This window comes from Notamacropus eugenii, chromosome 4 (genome assembly GCF_028372415.1).
Source record: "Notamacropus eugenii isolate mMacEug1 chromosome 4, mMacEug1.pri_v2, whole genome shotgun sequence".
In the NCBI taxonomy this organism is placed as follows: domain Eukaryota; kingdom Metazoa; phylum Chordata; class Mammalia; order Diprotodontia; family Macropodidae; genus Notamacropus; species Notamacropus eugenii.
In genome coordinates this window covers 22,892,845-22,910,307 of record NC_092875.1, presented here as the reverse complement: position 1 = coordinate 22,910,307, position 17,463 = coordinate 22,892,845, and the positions used below count along the sequence as shown (strand labels likewise).

The following is a 17,463-nucleotide window of genomic DNA, read 5'->3' as shown; positions in this document are numbered from 1 at the left end:
GGCATGTGAACTTGAACCCAGGCCTACCAGACTGCCTGGCCACCCCTCTATCCCTCTGTCTGTCTATCACTCTTTCTCCTCTGTTTGAAGGCTCTTTGAAGGTTACATGTTACACATGAAAGGGATTAACTCTTATCAAACGTGGGTTGATAGGAATAGCCATTGATTTAGGGGTGACAGGGTCCTTGAAGGTTGACAGGTCTAGTGACAGCTGCAAGTCTCCTAGCTGAAGACTAGCCTCACTAAGTTCAGAGGCATCCATTCCTCAACTGGTCCCAGGAGTATGAATTTTTCAACCATAATATTACCCCCTAGGCAGCCTCTACTCAGGGAAGGGGTCGCAATCTGTATTGATGAAGGGGGTACTGACACAGTGACCAAGTCATGGATCCTTGAAGTGTTTACTTCAATAAAATATCACTTGTGATTGTTGTATTTTATTCTAGTCTAGTGATAATAATTACTTCCATTTATATAGCGTTTCAGACACTTGACACTCACTAGCCGTGTGACCTTGGGCAAGGACAATTGCCCCAATTGCCTCATCCTGGGTCATCTCCAGTCATCCTGATGAATATCTGGTCACTGGATTCAGATGGCTCTGGAGGAGAAGTGAGGCTGGTGACCTGCACAGCCCTCCCTCACTCAAAACAAAGTCAAGTGCAAGTCATGTTATTATTTCTCTGATGGCAAGATCTTCTTCAGCAACGAAGGATGAACGCACACACACATTCTCTAGGGTTCACCACAACTCTTGTGGGGTAGGAAGTGCAGGTTTTTAATTCTCATTTTACAGTTAAACTGTGGCCGATGGCCAGGACAGGAATCAAAGTGTGGGCTTTAGAGTCATAGGATCTGGGTTTGAATCCTACCGTAGAATTACTGCCTGTATAACCTGAACAAGTGACCTTGCCTCCTTCAGACTCAGTTTCCTAACCTGTAAAATGAAGAGGGTCGTCTGGATTAGTGGCTTGGGGTCCCTTCTACCTGTAGTATCCCTGGCCTGGGATTCACACACACTGTGGAGATGCCTGGTGGCTGGGGTTAGATGCCCCAGATACTGAGGCTTTGTTTGACTTTCATCTCTTTAGGTTCTCATTGCCAATAATGGCATTGCTGCTGTCAAGTGCATGCGATCAATTCGAAGGTGGGCCTATGAGATGTTTCGAAATGAGAGGGCTATCCGCTTTGTTGTCATGGTCACTCCGGAGGATCTCAAAGCCAATGCAGGTACTTTGTTTTTGTGGAAGGCGAGGCAGTCCATACCTGGGTGCAACTTTGTTCCTGTCAGGAACTTCCAGTATGGAAGCTCCCACAGCCAATGTACACCGGTCCCTTCCTGGTACTTGAGCCAGTGTATGGACCTGAACTCAGATCTCCCAAACTGCACAAAATTCCAGGGCTGCCCCTCTATCCATACCATCCTGCCTCCCCCATTACTTATTAGAATCAACAATAATCACACTAATTAACATTTAAATTATCAGAATTTCTGCGCTCTTCACACCTTCCTGGTGAGGAAGTATATTATTATTCACACTTTTTTATGGATGGGGAAACTGAGGCTCAGAGCGCGTTTTCAGAGTGTCTGAGGTAGGATTTTCATCAGTATCCCAGGTTCCATGTTCAGCATTAGGCCTCTCTTTAAAAATAAAAGACTGAGGGACATTAGATGGCACAGTGGCTAGAGCACCAACCCTGGAGTCAGGGCGACCTGAATTCAAATCCTGCCTCAGATACTTACTAGCTATGTGACCCTAGGCAAGTCACTTAACCCTGATTGCCTCCCTCCCAAAATAATAAAAGACTCACTTTATATGACACTTTAAGATTCAAAGACTGTTTTATAGACATTATCTCAGCTCAGTTTGGGTTCTGTCTCCCGATTTGCGGCCTGGCTGTTCCCCTTTCCTAGATTTCTTTGCCTCCTGGCTTCTGTCAAGTCTCAGCTGAAATTCGACCATCCTCAAGAAGCCTTTCCCAGTTCTCCTCAATCTTCCTGCCCTCCCTCGGTTGATTATCTCCAGTTTTTACACCTACATATTATTTGTACATGGTTATGTGCATGTTATCTTCCCCATTAGACTGTGAGCAGGGGCTGGCTTTGGCCTCTCTGTGTTATCATGGTCCCTATTACAAGGCTTGGTATACATTAGGTGCTTCATAAATGCTTGCTGACTTGACAACTCTCGTCAGAGACCTTGTGGAAGGGAATCCTGACTGGAATTGAATCGTACTTAGAGGCCCTCAGATTCTGTGGTCTCTGATTGGGAACAGTTCTCTTCCGAACTCTCAGGGGTTCCCTAGCCTGACTGTTCCCCGGAACAGGAATCCTGTCTACACTTTCACTAAGATATGCTTATGCAGAGGTCATGGGGAAGCTACTGCCTCGCCAAGACTCTCCCTTCCATTCTCAGATAGCTGGAGCAGCTGCTTCAACCTGATTTAAAGTCTGCCTCTTTGTAACTTAGACCCATAAGGTATCTGGAAGCAACCTTTGACATCATCTAGCACAATCCTGTTGCTTTACAGAAGAGGAAACTGAGGTTCAGAGAGGGAACTGTGATCTGGCCAAGTGGCAGAGCCGGTAGTGGCCCATCACCCAGGCTCATCTTCTTTCTGCTACAGCCCCCTGTGGTCCATCATTCCTAGTTTTTTCTACTGAAAGCCCACAAAGAAAAATTGGTCCCTCACCCACAATGCAGACTTTCCTGTCCCTGGAGACAGTTATCTTGTGCCCTGCTGGCTGACCCTCCACAGGCCCTTCACCCGGTCTTTCTGTGTCAGTGTTTCCCTCCTCTGCCTTCTCTCGTGAGTTGACATCTTTCATAAGATGGTGCCCCTAAAACAGAACTGTGAGTGTGTGCTGCAGATGGGATCTATTCTTGGATAGGGCACTTGATTTCTTCTGGTCAGAAGACTTCCCTCCATATGGGCAAGCCCCCTTAGTGATGAACAGTCCTTCTCAGCCTCCTGCTACCTAGTAAACTCAGTATTTCCACTCTTACCTCTTGAATGACAGAGTACATCAAGATGGCAGATCACTATGTCCCTGTTCCTGGAGGGCCCAATAATAACAATTATGCCAACGTAGAGCTGATAGTGGATATCTCCAAGCGGCTTCCAGTGCAGGTAATAGAAGAGGGTGTGTGCATGGGGCCTCAGCATCCCAGGAATGGCCATCATGCTCATGGCGATAGACTGGTCATTCCCCATGGGCTGGCAAGTCTGCTTTGGTCAGGCTCGGAAACCCACAGGATGCTTGGTGCTGGGCAGAAAGGTCGTGCCTCTTTTGATGAAGGGCAGGGTGTGTAAATGAAGTATTTTTTCCATTTTTAGGCTGTATGGGCTGGGTGGGGCCATGCCTCAGAAAACCCCAAGCTTCCAGAACTGCTCCAGAAACATGGCATTGCTTTCTTAGGTGAGGCTGGGGACCAGGTTTCAAGCAGAGACCCCCTTTTAAGAGGAGGTTGGCAACCCCAGCAATAGTGGTGGCATTAAATTGGGGCTCACAGGGATGGTGCCAAAAGCAAAGCACTCCAGGGTTTGCAAAGTTCCTACATCCCAAGGTGATTGTGAGGACCCACCGAGACAGTGTTTGTAAAGCGCTTAGGCACAGTGCCAGGCACATAGTGGGCACTTCCTCAATGGATGTTTCTTTCCTTCCTTCCTCTTAAGGCCCTCCCAGCAATGCCATGTGGGCCCTGGGAGATAAGGTTGCCTCAACCATAGTGGCACAGACCCTGCAGATTCCGACGCTGCCATGGAGCGGAAGTGGTAAGATAAGTCTCCAGTTCTCTGCCACTGTGATTCTTAGGGCAGAAGAAACCTCCCTGAATGGGACCTGGGGCAGATAGTGTGGGATGATGATTCCATTGTGGCTGGTGGTTCCAGAGAGGCAAAAGCCCCCTGCCCTTCCTCCCATATAGTTGCCCTCCCTTCCCCAAGCCAGTTATAGCTTTGGCCACAGCCAGTAGAATTCTTGGGAACCTGACCCCAGTCTTAGGGCTGAGGCAGTAACTTAGGGAGCCCAGGAGATGGAGCCAGGATTTGTCCCTGAATCAGGCCATTGACAAATTGATTCACTTCCTGATCTGTAAAATGGGTATAATCATGTTTGCTTCCCTAATATCATGTATTGTGAGGAGAGTGGTTTTCAAACTTTATTATACTATAGAGGTATGAGTGGCGAGGCTGCTTAGCAGGGTTGTGGAGGGACTGTGGCTCGTACCCATGGAGAGAGGAGACCCCCAGGAATGAACTCGGACTGGGGGAGTGTGGATGATGTGAAGCTGGGCTTTTAACCTCTGACCTTTCTCTCTTCCACCTACCGTATCATTGCCTGGTTTTCTAAATTTTTAAAAGTAGTGTCTGAAGTGAATGAGTCTTCTCAGAAATAAAGTGAGGGTTAAGTCCCAGGCTCCCATTATTTATAGTTTCTTGCTTAGGGAACTGATTATTAGCACAGCGATGGGCAGGTGCCTGACCACCTGCATGGGTATGTCAGGACTTGGCTTGGTCCTCCTTACAGGGGCTGGCCCCGGGAGCAGAAGCCCCTCATCCCTGGGCCACAGGGATCCCTCCTCGAGTTCACTAAGCTTTTCTCCACCATGGTCTCTAGGTCTCACCGTGGAATGGCAGGAGGAGGATCTCCAGCAGATGAAAAGAATCAGTGTCCCTCCAGAAACCTACGCCAAGGGCTGTGTCAAGGATGTGGAGGAAGGGTTGCAGGTAAGCTCGGATGCCTGGTGCCACGGCTCAGCTCGGGCCTCGGGAGCCCCGGAGCTTCCTGACTTTTCAAGGGGATTCTTCTGCATTTGGTTTTCAGACAGCAGAAAAGATTGGCTTCCCTGTGATGATCAAAGCTTCAGAAGGTGGTGGAGGCAAAGGGATCCGGAAAGCAGAGAGTGCCGAGGATTTCCCAAACCTCTTCAGACAAGTAAGACCCTGCCTCCTTCTGAGGTCTGTCCTGACCATTTGATATTGTTCCAAAGACCCCCGTGACTCTGCTACTTACGCTTTCTATCACTCTGTCCTAGCAGCACTGATGAAGCGTGTGTGTTGTGTGTATGCATGTGTGTATGTGTATGCATGTGTGTGCATGTGCATGTGTGTGTATTCATAAGAGAGAAGGAGCACAGATTTTGAGTTGGGAGGGATGGCAGAGGCAGTGTCTTATCATTCTTTCATTTTGCAGAAGGGGAAATTGAGGCTGAGGGAAAGGGAAGCGATTTGTCTAAGGTCATGCAGCTAGTAAGTAAAAGAGTCGGGTTTTGAATCCAGATCCTCCAGCTTTAAAACACAGAGCCCTCTCCACGGTTCTTGACTCTTTCTGCTGCTGGACTGAGATAAAGAAAAATATTTATCCAGTCTGTTTTTGTTTACTGTACAAGAGATATTAAAAATGGTGTAGATCAGGGGAATATTTTAGATCACAGTCATGTCTTTATGTTATAGCATAAAGGGGAAACAGAATGTGGTAGAGGAAGGAACACTGGCCAGGGACTCTGGAGTCCAGCTTCTCTCTCTGTCACTGACCTTGGATGTGATCTTGGACACGTCATCCCTTCTAAGAGTCCTCTGTCATCCCCCGATTGTCCTCTGATGGCAGAGGCAGTGAGCAGACGGTCACTTCCTGCCTAGAATGGCACCATGAGCTGGGATTCAGAGACTGAGATGAGAATGAGCCCACATTCTAATGGGCAGAGACAATGTGCCAACCACTAACATGCTGTCAAGATAGATACACACATACATATAGGCATACACACACGTACCTTGTTTCTACATAGTTCGTATATGTATATATGTGTATATACATACACTCACATTTATGCACATCACATTTATATAGGCGGCATATGTATACACATGTGTATGTATATGTATTGAGTTAGTATACATGTATATATGTATTATGTGTATATGCATGTACAATGCATGTGTCTGCATGTACACCTATAGCACATATGTGTTTATGGGTGCATATACAGTACATGTGTGTGCATATATACACATATGTGTAGTACAATGTATGTGTATATATAGCACCATGCATGTATATATGTGTATAGTAATGTGTATGGGTATGCACACAGCACACATACATGTGCATATAGCATGCAAGTATAGCATACATCGTATACAAGCATGCACACACATATGTGTATCTGCATTGTGTTATAGCATTCATGTGCATGTATGTATAGTGCATGTGCACGTGTATAGTGCACATGCACACATGCATGTATATGTATAGCATACATATATGCCGTGCATATGCACATGTAGTATATGTGCACATGTATATAGCATACATGTGTATAGTACATGTGTATATATAGTGTGTATTGTGTATGCATGTGTATGTATAGCACACATGTGCATGTAACGTATGCGTATAAATAGTATACATGTACATAGAATCTCAGGGTGAGGGCGCTAGCATTGAGGATGGCCTGCAAAGGCAAGATTTTAGCTGAGCCTCAGAGGAAACCAGGAGTCAGAGAGGAAGAAGGATAGGCCAGTCGGCCACTGAAGATGCCCCAAAGCAGGACAGGAAGCATCTTGCTGGAGGAACCACAAGGAGGTCCCTTGCACTGGAGGGGAGACTTACTATGACTTTCCTTCTGCCTCAGTTTCCTTATCTTTAAAATGGGCATATTTATAGTACCTTCCTCCCAGGGTTGTTGTGAAGCTAATGACATACTATTTGTAAAATGCATGGCCAACTTTAAAGTCCCATGGAAATGCATGCTCTAGTTGTCACAGTCTCCACAGTCCCATGATCCCCCTCCCCAGATTGAGCGTTTCCTAAGTTTTAAGAAGGTGGTGTCTAAGGAGGCCCTTACCTATCTACGTCTGCCTATATAGGTGTCTATACATAATTATAGAACTTGTTTTTTCTTCTTTCTAAAATATTTATTATTTATTTGTTTTTAAGATTTTTATTATCTGTTCCAAATTATCTCTCCCTCCTATGCCTGTCCCATTCATTGAGAAGGCAAGAAATTGGAGTACATAAAATATATCACTTTACCCCCATGGCATTTTTCAAGAGTTGTGGTCTGTTCTTGGCTAGGGAGTCTTGCCCTCCCTCAGACAAAGCAGCTTTGGTTTCTTCGCAGGTGCAGAGTGAGATCCCAGGCTCCCCAGTTTTCGTCATGAAGCTGGCTCAGCACGCCCGCCACCTGGAAGTCCAGATCCTTGCCGATCAGTATGGCAATGCCGTGTCGCTCTTCGGGAGAGACTGCTCCATCCAACGGAGGCACCAGAAGATTATCGAGGAGGCTCCCGCCACGATTGCCATGCCTATGGTGTTTGAACATATGGAGCAGGTAGGCTTCCTAGCGCCCAAGCTGGGGAGGGGGATGGCTGGCCAGCCTTGCTGAGGAGCCCAGTGGCCCTCGGGCCATTCGGACTCATTGGGGGTGGGGGACATTCATCTACTTGAGAAAAAGAGCTCCAGATTCTGGGCCTGGGTCTGCTGCTGTGATGTCACTTACAATCATTCTGTGTACATCCTGGCTTCCCCAGCTATAAAATGAAGTCAAGCCCCTTCCAGCTCAAATGTTCTCCGTTGTGCACCTTCATTGGTTAGAGGCAGCAAGCAAGAGGGAGAGCAGGAATCTCCATCTGAGGCTCATGACCGCATGCTCTATGGAGAGATTTCAGGAGGTCTTTGCATGTGGGTAGGAAAAAAATCACACTGCATCAGATGTGGTATTTGTACCTGCGACCTCTGATTCCAATCCTGCGCCCATTGCTGTACTCAGCTGCGGTCAGACCATCTCTGTAATATTGGGCTTGGTTCTGGCTCCCCATTTTAGGAAGGACATCGAGCTGCAGAGAGTCCAAAGGGGGCCAGCCAAAGGTGTATGGCAGAAGGAAAAACTTACCAGCAGGGAGAGGTTCCTAGCAGTGCAGCGGACACCTCTGGAGACTGTCGGCTCCCTGTGCTGGGGGTCCACAAACAAAGGCTGTATGGAAAAGGCCATCACTGGATTGGATGGATGGGGCTCTTATAGGCAGGAACTAAGTGTTCTCTTTGGTCTCCAATGGCAGACTGGGCCCAGTGGGTGAAGGTGACATGGAGGCAAATGGGAGCTCAGAACAAGAAGGCTGCCCATGATTAGAGTATCCAAAAGGGCACTGGGGTCACTTCAGGGTGGATGGAGTTCCCTTCCTTAGAGTTGCTAGGGCAGGGGGTAAACAGACTCTTGTGAGGCATGTTGTATAAGAGATCCATCAGGCAGAGAAAAGACCAGTCTAGAGGGAAGGAAGCAAGAGAAGGAAGGAAGAAAGGAAGGGAGGGAGGAAGGAAGGAAGGAAGGAAGGAAGGAAGGAAGGAAGGAAGGAAGGAAGGAAGGAAGGAAGGAAGGAAGGAAGAAAAGAAAGAAAGAAAAGGGAGAAAGAAAGGAAGCAAGGAAGGAAGGAAAGGAGGAAAGAAGAAGGAAGGAAGAAAGGAAGGGAAGATGAATGAGAGGGAAAGAGGAAGGAAAGGAGGAAAAGAGAGAGAGAAGGAGGGAGGCAGGATTTATTAAAGCACCTACTCTATGCTCTACAATGGCTCTAAGGTACCAGTACAAAAGTGAGCTAGCCTTTATCCTCAGGGAGCTTATGGTCTACCATGGGGAGATAGTTCATATAAAGGTGTCCAAGAAGTGCGAGGTGGGGGGGCTGGATGAACTGGCTGAGTTCCCTTCCAACTCTCAGATGCCATGAGGTTGGTCTGGAAGCTTCCCAGTGGGGAAAAGGACCAGTGATTGGCAAGGTCCTCGCGCCTTTCATGTGCTACTGTGATTAATGGACTGAGGGGAATGCGTCTCCCCTCATAGCCTTGTGTGATCACTACACGATTGAACCACACCATGGAAAAATCTCCCTCCTTGCTTATCTGAGTCCAAGCCTCTACCTTCCTCCTGCCTGTCTGGGTGGGCTCTTCCCTGTATCTGGCTGTAAGCTGGAGGAGGGGGCACCACATGTGTCCTCAGCCCAGAGCCCTGGGTACGTGGGAGTATCAGCTGGGTCTGTTGAGTGGAAAGAAATCCATGATCTCCCTGGCTTCTCTCTTTGTCCTTTACTATCACAGTGTGCCGTGCGCTTGGCCAAAACAGTGGGCTACGTGAGCGCAGGGACTGTGGAATACCTCTACAGTGAAGATGGTCACTTCCATTTCTTGGAACTGAACCCACGTTTGCAGGTGGAGCATCCCTGCACAGAAATGATAGCTGATGTCAATCTGCCAGCTGCTCAGCTGCAGGTGAGCACCCTCCTATATGGACTGGGGGTGGGGGTGGAGAGAGGTGCCCCCTACCTGTTGGGGGAGGGAGAGCATGTTCATTGATCTGCACTTGTTTCTTTCTGTGTGCTTATTGGGTGGTTAATGAGTGTTGGCTGAATTGTCTGACACTTATCTAACTTTAGTATGAACTAAACTAACTTTTAGCTAGTTTGCGTTGCCTGGCATTTTGAGGGCAGAAACTGTCATTATTTAGACTTTTCTGCATCTTAGATAGTGCTTGGCACACCATCCTCATCCTTACCAGTGTTCACATGACCCTCTGTGGTTTGGGAAGTCTTCGTATGATTGTGATACTACTGGGAGGATTCCTTTTAATCCTCTGAGGTAGGGGGGTGCTGTTACCATCTGCATGATAGAGGTCAAGTGATTTTTCCAAGGTTGCACAGCTAAGTTAGTGTCTGAGGAGGGATTTGAACTCAAGGTCCCCTGCTTCCAAGTCTCTGTGCCCATTGGGCAAGGGAATAGGGCTGGCTTCTGTGGGTCCAGAGATGGCTGAGCCCCTGAACTATGGGACTGAGAAGCCTCCTCTTTTAGAGCATGTCAGAAGCCAGTGTGAACACCTTTCTTTTTCATGCACAGATTGCCATGGGGGTACCTCTGAACAGGCTGAAAGATATTCGGATCCTGTATGGAGAGTCTCCCTGGGGTGTCACGCCCATTTCCTTTGACAGCCCTGTCAATCCACCTGTTCCCAGAGGCCATGTGATTGCTGCCAGGATCACCAGTGAAAACCCAGATGAGGCAAGATGAGGGGCTGAAAATGTGGGGAAACTGAGTCCTGGAAAAGGAAGGAAATTCAGTGTGCATTGACACTTCCCTTCAGGTTTACAAAGAGTTTTATGCATGTGGTCTTGTTCCCTTTCTTGTCATGGTCACGAGGGTAGGTGCTGCTGGTAGTATTTCCCTGCGTTTTATAGAAACTGAGGCTCAGAGGGGTTGGATGATAGGTGTGTCTTCTTAGTGACATAACTTCTACATCTCAGAGGCGGAATCTGAGTCCAGGTCTCTCCTGATGCCAAAGCATCCTTGTCCTGCATTACCTCTACTTACCTACTGGGCTGCACAAGTCAGAGCCAGTGCCCATGAGTGGGCAGACCATCCCCCCCGGAATGTGTGAGCCTCTTGGCACTGGCCATACCTTCCAGCCGAATAAGGGGCATCTGCCAGAGTCTCTGTTAAATGTCTCATGTGCCCTGGCGAGGCCCTCTGGGAGTGACTTTAGGTTTCTGTTCTGACCCATCCCTCAGTCTGTTTTTTTCCTTCTCTCTACAGGGTTTTAAGCCAAGTTCTGGGACTGTCCAGGAGTTGAATTTCCGCAGTAGCAAGAATGTGTGGGGTTACTTCAGTGTGGCGGCAGCTGGGGGCTTACATGAATTTGCAGATTCTCAGTTTGGGCACTGCTTCTCCTGGGGAGAGAACCGAGAAGAAGCTGTCTCGTGAGTACCTCTTCCCCAGGCCCTGCACCCTTCTCCTCTTACCTTTCCTCCTTCCTTCCCCATTCTCTTCCCTCTCCTTTTTTCCTAATCAATAATCTGCTTTTTGTATAATACTAGAAAGTGGACACCAGGTGGGAGAGTACATGAACCCGTCCATATCTCTGTGCTTGAGATGTCTTCTAGGGCAGCTGGGGGCTCGGTGTGTAGAGCACTAGACTTGAATCTGGAAACCCTGAGTTCAAATCCTGCCCCAGACACTTGCTGGCTGTGTCTAGGGAAGTTGTTTAACCTCTGTCTGCCTCAGTTCCCTCCTCTGTAAAATGAGGGAGTGGGACTCAGTGGTCCCCAAGGTCCGTTACAGTTCCAAATCTGTGATCGTAAGAGTCTTATCTTCAGAGGTCTCCTTCAGCTTTCCCCTGGAGCCAATTATTCTAAGGAGTAGAGTGATGCCCTTGTGTGTGGGAGGCTCGGTAAGCAGATATGAAAAGGATTTGTGCCGATTTGGGAAATGTGTGTTTCTAAGGAATATGGTAGTGGCCCTGAAAGAGCTGTCGATCCGGGGAGATTTCAGGACCACAGTGGAATACCTTGTTAACCTGCTGGAGACAGAGAACTTTCAGAACAATGATATTGATACAGGCTGGCTGGATCACCTGATTGCTGAGAGAGTGCAGGTAAGCATGTAGTCTCCTTCTCTCAGAGCCTCTCATCTGGGCTTCCATGGCATCCTGAGAGGTGGTGAGCTCCCCATCCTCCTGGGTTTCCAAGCAGAGGCTGACCGACCATCACTTGTTGGGTAGGTTAGTGTGTATAATCCTTCCATAGAGGGGCTGGACTCCTGCCTGCTGAAGCCCCTTCTCCTTCTCCAGCTCTGTGGTTCTGGGAGCCCTCCCTGCTGAGGAGACTGGCATCTGGTCATACTGAAAAGTAATTCTTCCCTAGGCTGAGAAACCTGACATCATGCTTGGGGTGGTCTGTGGAGCTTTGAACGTAGCAGATGCCCTGTTCAGGACCTGCATGACTGACTTCCTGCATTCACTGGAAAGGTATAGTGTGTGGTCATTACCCAGCCTGAGCACCAACCCTGGCCCGGTGTGTGTGAGACGTCTGACCTGCCGCTGGTGCCTAAATGTGAGACCCTTGGGCATCCTCTGGGGTGTGTGTGTGTGTGTGTGTGTGTGTGTGTGTGTGTGTGCGCGCGTGTGTGTGTGTATGTGTGTGTGTGTATGTGTGTGTGTGTATGTGTGTGTGTATGTGTGTGTATGTGTGTGTGTGCATGTGTGTGTGTGTATGCGTGTGTGTGTGTATGTGTGTGTGTATGTGTGTGTGTGTGTGTATGTGTGTGTGTGTATGTGTGTGTGTGTGTGTGTGTGTCCATTTATGTGTGTATACATAGGTACAGGTATATATGGTAATGCATTTCTCTAGATGGATAGATTTATATCTATTTATAAATTTAGGTGTACATGACAATGTATTTATAGAGAGAGATGGATCTATATAGAGAGTTATGTATATATGGCAATGCATATATATACATATGTATACACATATACATGTCTGTGCATATAAACACACAGATATGCCTGCATGTACATGCAAGAGTATATATACATGTACGTGTTTGTATATGTATATATGGCAATGGATTTATATAGGTGGATAAATTTATGTATTTATCTTTACATGTATAGAAATAAGTTCTTATATAAATGTATATATGAATTTATAAATAAATACATTAAAATCCATATACACAAATATACACATACACATACATTTACATATAAGTATATTGTCATGTATGTGTGCATGCAGGCATGTGTATATATATTTACATATATATACACATAAAGGTATACACATATGCATATATTTCTCTATAAATACATTGCCATATGTACATAAATATATAGGTATAAATATATTCATATTTCTATAGAAATGCATTGCCATATACATATTTTTCTAACTATAAATGAATACATTGCTTTGGGAGTTAAAAAAACCAGGGCTTACAACCCAGTTCTGCTGCTCACTGGTCTTTCCCCTTGTCTTGGCCTCAGTTTCCCTGATCTGTAAAATAAACCAGAGGCTCTCCTGATTGTAGATGCTCTGGTCCTCTCCAGGCATCCACCTGTTCCTCCATAAAAAGAAGGCATTGGACTCCATGGTCACTAAGACCGCTTCTAGCTCTCAGTGTCTCAGCTGGACCTCTCCTACCTGGATGCTGCCTTCTCGAAGACAATCTCATTCCCTCTGTCTTGTTTATGCTTGCATCTCTCCCCAAACATACTCTGTAATTATGGTAAATTAAATAATGATAGGGCAAGTTTCTTGGCACTTTGTGGATTACAAAGCTCATCCCTCAGAGCAACTTGGGGAAGCTGGAAATAATAGACATGCAGGGACAACTGTTGCCATTTTACAGGTGAGGATACTGAGATCCAGAGTGGCTCTGTAAGATATTCACAGTTACTGGGTTAATCAGTGGTGAAGCTTCGACTCAGACCTTGGTCTTTGGACTCCCCAGACCTGTGAGTTTTCACAGGTTTCCTGTTTCTCTGGTGCTTCTATGAAAGCCCTGAAGATTGAGTGAATAAAACAGGGTATTGATTGTTCATGAGAAAAGGCTATCTTCATTATGGGCAGAATGGTGCACTTTGGCCTCTCGGTGTGATGTCAGAGGACTGTGGGTGATCATGGGGGCTCCAGTAAGGGCAGAGATAAACTTTCTAAATTCTTTTACTTCTAGGAACATAATAAATTGATGAGAGCTGGCAGTTGAAACAGTTATGAGAGCGGACTTTTTTCGCTCATGCACACAGGATTCTTGGTCTTTTCTATTTCCTTTTAAGCCACCTTCAAACAAAATGCCAGGAAGGTCTGTTCTACCTCTTGGTTATTAGCTCAAAGATAACTGAATGATAAGAAAATCAAAGTTCACTCGGTCGGTTCCTTAGAGGGTCAGGTGCTCACTTCCCAGAATATGTTGGTTGGAGGATGCTTACTTAGAAAACATTCAATAAACTGAAGGCCCCATAAAGCCTTCCCCCACCCTGGTAATAAGCGTGCCCCCCTCCAGTGCTCAGATACATTACTCGGAAAACTCAGTGGTGGTATTTCTGACCCTGTTAGAACACTGATGGAATTCTTGCCTGAGACATGGCCCCACATGTTTTGAAGTAGCTGGAAAACCAGCCAAGTGGTCCTTTCTGAAGAGTCTCTGTCTGTCTTCCAGGGGCCAGGTTCTCCCAGCAGATTCTCTGCTGAACATTGTGGATGTGGAGCTGATTTATGGAGGGGTGAAGTATATCCTCAAGGTAAAGACCACCTCACTCCCCTAAGACCCCAGCCAGATATTGGAGTGAATCTGAAAGCTGAATTCTGCCATTGGAAACTGACCAATGGTTACAGCTTGTGGTATCTTTTAGTATATTTCTTCAGTAAAAGTACTTAAAAACTCTTTCCAGTCCTTTGGTGTGTGAGAAGTACCACTACCCAAAGCCTGGGCCCCTCACATCGCATCCCAGCCCAGCCTTTGAGGGAGCATTTAGGTAGGGATGGATGTATGATGCATCTCTAGCCTGCTGTGCTGGAAGGCTGCTTGATATTGGCCTCCCCCTGACTCATCCTAAATTCGCACTCCTTATCTTTTCCATGAGGGGATTGGTCTAATCATCCTCAGTTCCATCTGTCTCTAAATTTTACAAACCTCTTTCAATTGCAACCTGCCTCCCTGAGACTCTAAATTCTTCCCTTTTGGGTTTTTTTTTTTTAAAAAGAAAACAGATCTGTACCCCCTTTCAAGGGTGTCCCTGGCTTTTGTGCCATTCCTGTTAGGGAGTCCAGGCCAGTGAAGACCTTTGAAACCTTTGCCTTATGAGTATCTCTTGAAAGAAGAAGGGATGGTTAGGCTGCAGAAGACTATAGAGGGATGTGCTGAGCATCTGCAGGACACATAGAAGGTGGATTAAGCTTGTTTCGTTTGGCCCTAGAGCCCAGGACCAGGAACAAGGGAGTGGGGATAGTAAAGAGCTCTGCATAGGAAAAAGGTTCCTAATGATGAGAAAACTGTGAGAGTTCAGTGGGCTGCTTCAGTATGTTGTGAACTCTGCCATATGTGATCGCACATTTGGCACCAGAAGGGACCATTTCTGGGGGCCTCAGGCAGACTGGATGAGCCCTCTTGGGCATGTGGTAAAAGGGATTCCATCTTGGGTGCAGGAGATCCTCGAGGCCCATTCATCCCTGGGATTCTGAGGTTCTCGTGCTGAGGGGGCAGTAGGTCTGGTCTAGAATGAGCAGAACCCCAGAATATGGACAGTGCTGGTTCACGAGCTTGAGGCTGCCCAGTCCCACATCCTCTGCTCTGGGCTCTCTCTCCTCAGCTTCAGTCTGTTGCTGATGCCAATTAAAGGGTTGGGGCTTCCCAGTTGGGGGGACCTGGATATCTTTGGCCATGATAATCTACCACCACTCACCAAATGTGGATCTGTCCAGCCGCTAAGAGCAGGACAGAGGCTGAGGAGCCCACCCATCCCTACTCATTTCCTTTGTGAATGAAGAAGTTAGCACTCAGAGCCGGGCAGTGCAGATGAGGCTAGGCCAGGAGGTGATCCTGGGATGCCCTGCCTGGTGGGCGTTACCCCAAAGACCTTTATTAGGTTTCTTAGCTGGCATAGACCCCTGACTGTTTCCTGGGAGTGGAGGGTGGGGGTGCTGAGAACCCCATTTCTCCCCAGGTTGCCCGACAATCTCTGACCATGTTTGTCCTCATCATGAACAACTGTCACATCGAAATAGATGCCCACAGGCTCAACGATGGTGGACTGCTGCTGTCCTATGCTGGGAACAGCTACACCACATATATGAAAGAAGAAATCGACAGGTGGGTCCCAGGCCAAGTCCAGCATGGGGAAGGGGTCTTTCTCTTCTAGCAATTCAACTTCAAAAATAGCGTGGACACACACCTTTAGCAGAGGAGAGTCCGGGGACTTCCTTCTGCTCAGGAGGCAGGGACCTTTCCTGGGGGAGCGATCAGACTAATGGAGGGGCTTTCCCATGCTGAAATGCTGACAGTCCTGTTTCTCCTGGTGCAAGGGAGGCTCTTTAAACTTGGTCCCAGGGTGGGTACCACCAAACAGTGGTGACTCTGCTTGGTCTCACTTTGACTGTACAGTTGGAACCTCATGGTAGTTGGTGGGAGTGTCACTCCATTGGAAGGACACTGAGGACCAGAAGGCTAAAGGGACTTTCCCCCCAACCCCCTACCTGATTTCAGGGTCTCTGACTCCTGGGTCAGGGCACTCTTCTCTGCTCCATCCTCCTGTTCCTGGTCGTGGCTGTCCATGTCTGGCATCCTGAATATTGGGGCTGTCCAGATACTCTGCCACTTGGGAAGGGGCGGTGTTTTCTGCTTTCATAACCATCCTTTGCCTCTCGTTGACATTTCATCCATTTAATGAGCATTAATACATCCCCTGTGCCCCAGAGCCTTGCCCAGCTGCCCCCTTTCCCACCCAGGCCAGAGCCTTTGAGAGTAGCAGTTTCTAGCACCTATAAGCCCTCCATGAGCCAGCTGGGGGTCCCAGAGCCCCCAGATTTGAGGGCTAGCCCTCATGTTGGTCCCCATGGGCCTTTGGGCCTCAGGCTGGACTCTCAGGGTTGGGAGGGACTTTGGAAGCCCCTAAATCCAAGCAACTGCCTACCAGCTCCCTTTAGGGTAGCCTCATTGTAGAAAACACCAAACCTACGGCTGCCCATCCATGGCTTATTCCTGATTCTAGTCTAGATGTGGCAAGTGCTTTCAGGTTGCAGAATTTTCTGGGATTCAGTTTGATTCGGGCTGACCACAAAGTGAATAACTTCCTGGGTGATAATTGTGAGTTGAAGATTTCTTTGGAAAGCCTGCTTGGCTGATCCACAGTCTGACTGCAAACCCATTCCCACCCCCTTGTCTCTTACAGTTATCGGATCACCATTGGCAATAAGACGTGTGTGTTTGAGAAGGAGAATGATCCCACCATCCTGAGATCTCCCTCTGCAGGAAAGCTGGTACAGTACCTGGTGGAAGATGGAGGCCACCTGACCTCTGGAAGCACCTATGCAGAAATGGAGGTACCCACAGTACCCAGGGGACCCTGCACCTTTTCATGGAATCTGTGCTCCTTGACTCTTGCTTGGGATGGCTTGACTCCAGTAATGCCCAAGGGACTGAGGTCACAGACTTATTCATTGTCCTAGAGCAGCCTGTTGGCTTTGCTGTTTCCCAAATCTCTTCTCCATGCTAAACAAATGTCCTCAGGTCCTCATATGGCCTGATCCTGAGTCCCTCCGGTCTGTCACTCTCTTCTGGCTGCTCTCCAATGTCCTGAAGGTTCTGAAAGAGCATCACTCCCACTGAGTATAATATTGCAAAGATAGCAGCCCATGTTCGCATTGGTCTTTTTGTCACCTTACTGACTCATCTTGAACTTGTGGCCCACCTAGACCCACAGGTCTATCTATCTCCAAATGTTTTAAGAATGTGCTTTAAAAAACAAAATCTTTGTCACCTCCTCCTCCAAAGAATTCTCCCTTGTATTAAGGAAACGTCATTAGGTACAGCAAAATCTACACTGCTCACCTCATTCTATCCTCACTCTCTCTGTTCCCCATTTCCTCAGTCCTCACTCCTATGCCATTTTCAGATGAACTTGGGTCTGGCCATGCTTCCTCTCA

General features: G+C 47.5%; 1 protein-coding gene across 4 annotated transcripts in view; it reads left to right on the top strand.

Annotated features, from left to right (window-relative positions):
* ACACB (acetyl-CoA carboxylase beta) overlaps positions 1 to 17,463 on the top strand; it is a 110,389-nt gene that overhangs the window by 38,209 nt on the left and 54,717 nt on the right. For 3 of the 4 annotated variants that reach the window (XM_072600173.1, XM_072600174.1, XM_072600176.1), the window contains 15 exons: positions 1,092 to 1,230; positions 3,023 to 3,132; positions 3,340 to 3,421; positions 3,679 to 3,777; positions 4,622 to 4,731; positions 4,829 to 4,939; positions 7,128 to 7,337; positions 9,092 to 9,262; positions 9,884 to 10,045; positions 10,577 to 10,740; positions 11,264 to 11,414; positions 11,683 to 11,786; positions 13,982 to 14,063; positions 15,486 to 15,631; positions 16,710 to 16,860. In XM_072600173.1, the coding sequence (XP_072456274.1) occupies positions 1,092 to 1,230; positions 3,023 to 3,132; positions 3,340 to 3,421; positions 3,679 to 3,777; positions 4,622 to 4,731; positions 4,829 to 4,939; positions 7,128 to 7,337; positions 9,092 to 9,262; positions 9,884 to 10,045; positions 10,577 to 10,740; positions 11,264 to 11,414; positions 11,683 to 11,786; positions 13,982 to 14,063; positions 15,486 to 15,631; positions 16,710 to 16,860 (1,992 nt within the window). Of the gene's footprint in view, positions 1 to 1,091; positions 1,231 to 3,022; positions 3,133 to 3,339; positions 3,422 to 3,678; positions 3,778 to 4,621; positions 4,732 to 4,828; positions 4,940 to 7,127; positions 7,338 to 9,091; positions 9,263 to 9,883; positions 10,046 to 10,576; positions 10,741 to 11,263; positions 11,415 to 11,682; positions 11,787 to 13,981; positions 14,064 to 15,485; positions 15,632 to 16,709; positions 16,861 to 17,463 lie in introns of those variants that run through there. The other variant, XM_072600175.1, reaches the window with a different exon arrangement.